The sequence below is a fragment of the Pipra filicauda genome, unplaced genomic scaffold (assembly GCF_003945595.2).
Source record: "Pipra filicauda isolate LSUMZ 115617 unplaced genomic scaffold, ASM394559v2 scaffold745_size127278_pilon, whole genome shotgun sequence".
NCBI classification, from domain to species: Eukaryota; Metazoa; Chordata; class Aves; order Passeriformes; family Pipridae; genus Pipra; species Pipra filicauda.
This window is the reverse complement of record NW_024104915.1, coordinates 97367-99682: the sequence shown is the minus strand read 5'-3', so window position 1 is coordinate 99682 and position 2316 is coordinate 97367. Positions and strand designations below refer to the sequence as shown.

General features: G+C 51.1%; 1 protein-coding gene across 1 annotated transcript; it reads right to left on the bottom strand.

Annotated features, from left to right (window-relative positions):
• Positions 1-537: 537 nt before the first annotated feature.
• LOC120324884 (olfactory receptor 14J1-like) lies at positions 538-1452 on the bottom strand (the record flags this gene model as incomplete). Its single annotated transcript, XM_039389583.1, has 1 exon — positions 538-1452. A coding segment is annotated over exon 1 (915 nt), but the record flags the coding sequence as incomplete, so codon positions are not given.
• Between the last annotated feature and the right edge of the window lie 864 nt (positions 1453-2316).

Sequence of the window (2316 nt, the reverse complement as noted above, 5' to 3'; positions counted from 1 at the left end):
AGCACTCAGGCCTTGGGCATGGACAGGAAAGGAGAGGGTGGGAGTGCAAAGAGAGCAGCTCTGAACAGACCCAGTGCTGGTGCTCCCTGGCAGTGCTGGGACTCTTTTACCCTCCACATCTGCAAACATGGAAATGTCCTCCAGCTTCAGGGGAGGTCTGGGAGGAAGGATTTGGAAAAAAGAATTTGTGTCCTTTCTTACACTCAGAGATTGTGATTCCTCATGTACAAACTAACACAGGGAGGATGTTTGACAAATACCTTGCTGCACAAATTTTATTTTTTTTAAATGCACACAAAGCATGACTCCTCATTTGTATATTTTGTCGGTGAAAAAAAAAGATGTAGAGAGTGAATGATATATGGGATGAAGAACAAAATTTCAGTGTTAATGACATGAACAGAGGGAAAAAAAAAGGAAAGCCCCCCACACCAAACACTATCAAAAGCTTTAAAAGGCAGGCTGGGCCCAAAAAATGTTACACAATGTGTGTTCTGCAGAAGAAAAGAGGCAGTTTATTGCTTCTTAAAAACATCCAGTCATCATTTTCCTTATGGCATTCTTGAGCTCCTGGTTCCTCAGGCTGTAGATGAGGGGGTTCAGTGCTGGAGGCACCACTGAGTACAGAACTGACACCACCAGGTCCAGGGATGGGGAGGAGATGGAGGGGGGCTTCAGGTAGGCAATTATGGTAGTGCTGGCAAACAGGGAGACCACGGTCAGGTGAGGGAGGTACGTGGAAAAGGCTTTGTGCCATCCCTGCTGAAAGGGGATCCTCAGCACAGCCCTGAAGATCTGCACACAGGAGAACACAATGAAAATGAAACAACCAAATCCTAAAGAGACAGTAAACCAGAGAAGCCCAGTTTCTCTGAGGTAGCCTGAGTGTGAGCAGGAGAGCTTGAGGATGTGTGGGATTTCACAGAAGAACTGGCCCAGGGCATTGCCCTGGCACAGGGACAGGGAAAATGTATTGGCTGTGTGCAGCAGAGCATTGAGAAAGCCAGTGGCCCAGGCAGCTGCTGCCATGTGGGCACAAGCTCTGCTGCCCAGGAGGGTCCCGTAGTGCAGGGGTTTGCAGATGGCAACGTAGCGGTCGTAGCACATGATGGTGAGGAGGGAAAACTCTGCTGACATGAAGAAATAAAAGAAAAAGAGCTGTGCAGCACATCCCATGTAGGAGATGGTTGTGGTGTCCCAGAGGGAATTGTGCATGGCTTTGGGGACAGTGGTGCAGATGCAGCCCAGGTCTGTGAGGGAGAGGTTGAGCAGGAAGAAGCCCATGGGGGTGTGCAGGTGGTGGTCCCAGGCTACGGCGCTGAGGATGAGGCCGTTGGCCAGGAGGGCAGCCAGGGAGATGGCCAGGAAGAGCCAGAAGTGCAGGAGCTGCAGCTCCCGCCTGTCTGCGACTGCCAGGAGGAGGAACTGGGGCATGGAGCTGCTGTTGGACATTTGCTGCTTCAGGGTATGGTTTTCTGTTGAGGAGAAAAAAGGCAGAACTGAATTATGCCAGGCTCAATCAGCAAAACATCTTGCATGTCTCACAGCAACTCAACATTCAGGGCCTCTTTTCAGGAAGATCTCTCTGCATCCCTCTCCCCGAGCTCTGGGGTTTGCTGGCTGAAGGGGGCACTGAGAGCAGGGACCCCGGAATGGGCTCCCGAGGAATCCTTCTTGCTGGGCAGTGAGAGGCAACTTGGAGCACAGGGTGACCTCCAATTAAATACACTTGTGATGTATCAAAGTGTTTCCAGAACTGCTGGTCACAGTTTGCCCAAGGGCAGAACAGAGGGAGGGGATTTGGGGGACTTGATTTTGTTCCAGTTCCTCTTGCCAGGAGTGAGTTTGGATGGTTGAAATCTCTGACATTTCTCATGTGCTCCAAGGGAAATCTTGTGAGTCCTGAGAGGCAAAGGGATGGTCTCTTGGTGCAGAGACAAGAGCTGGCCATCTTTCCTGTTCACAGCTGCCCCTGGCTGGCAGCTTGGGAGCTGAAGGGGGATGGCCCTTAGGAATTCCCTTAAAAAAGAAATAAAGCACTTCTGGGAGCAGAGGAATCCTGGTTCAAAGAGCAGATTAACAGAATCCTTGCCTTTCCTCAGCATGCCTGATTAGGATCTCATCTTTCTCCTCCCAGACTGCCACACACAGGGATCATTGCAGCTCCCAAGTACAGCTGCCCAGAGCATTTCCATGGATTTAGCACTGAGGAGTTTTCTCCATGGGGATCCTGTGCAGCACAGAGATCCTATGGCAGAGCTGTGCCCTTCTGGAGGGCACCTGCAGCCCTGCAGGACACCCAGGCAAACAGCTGAA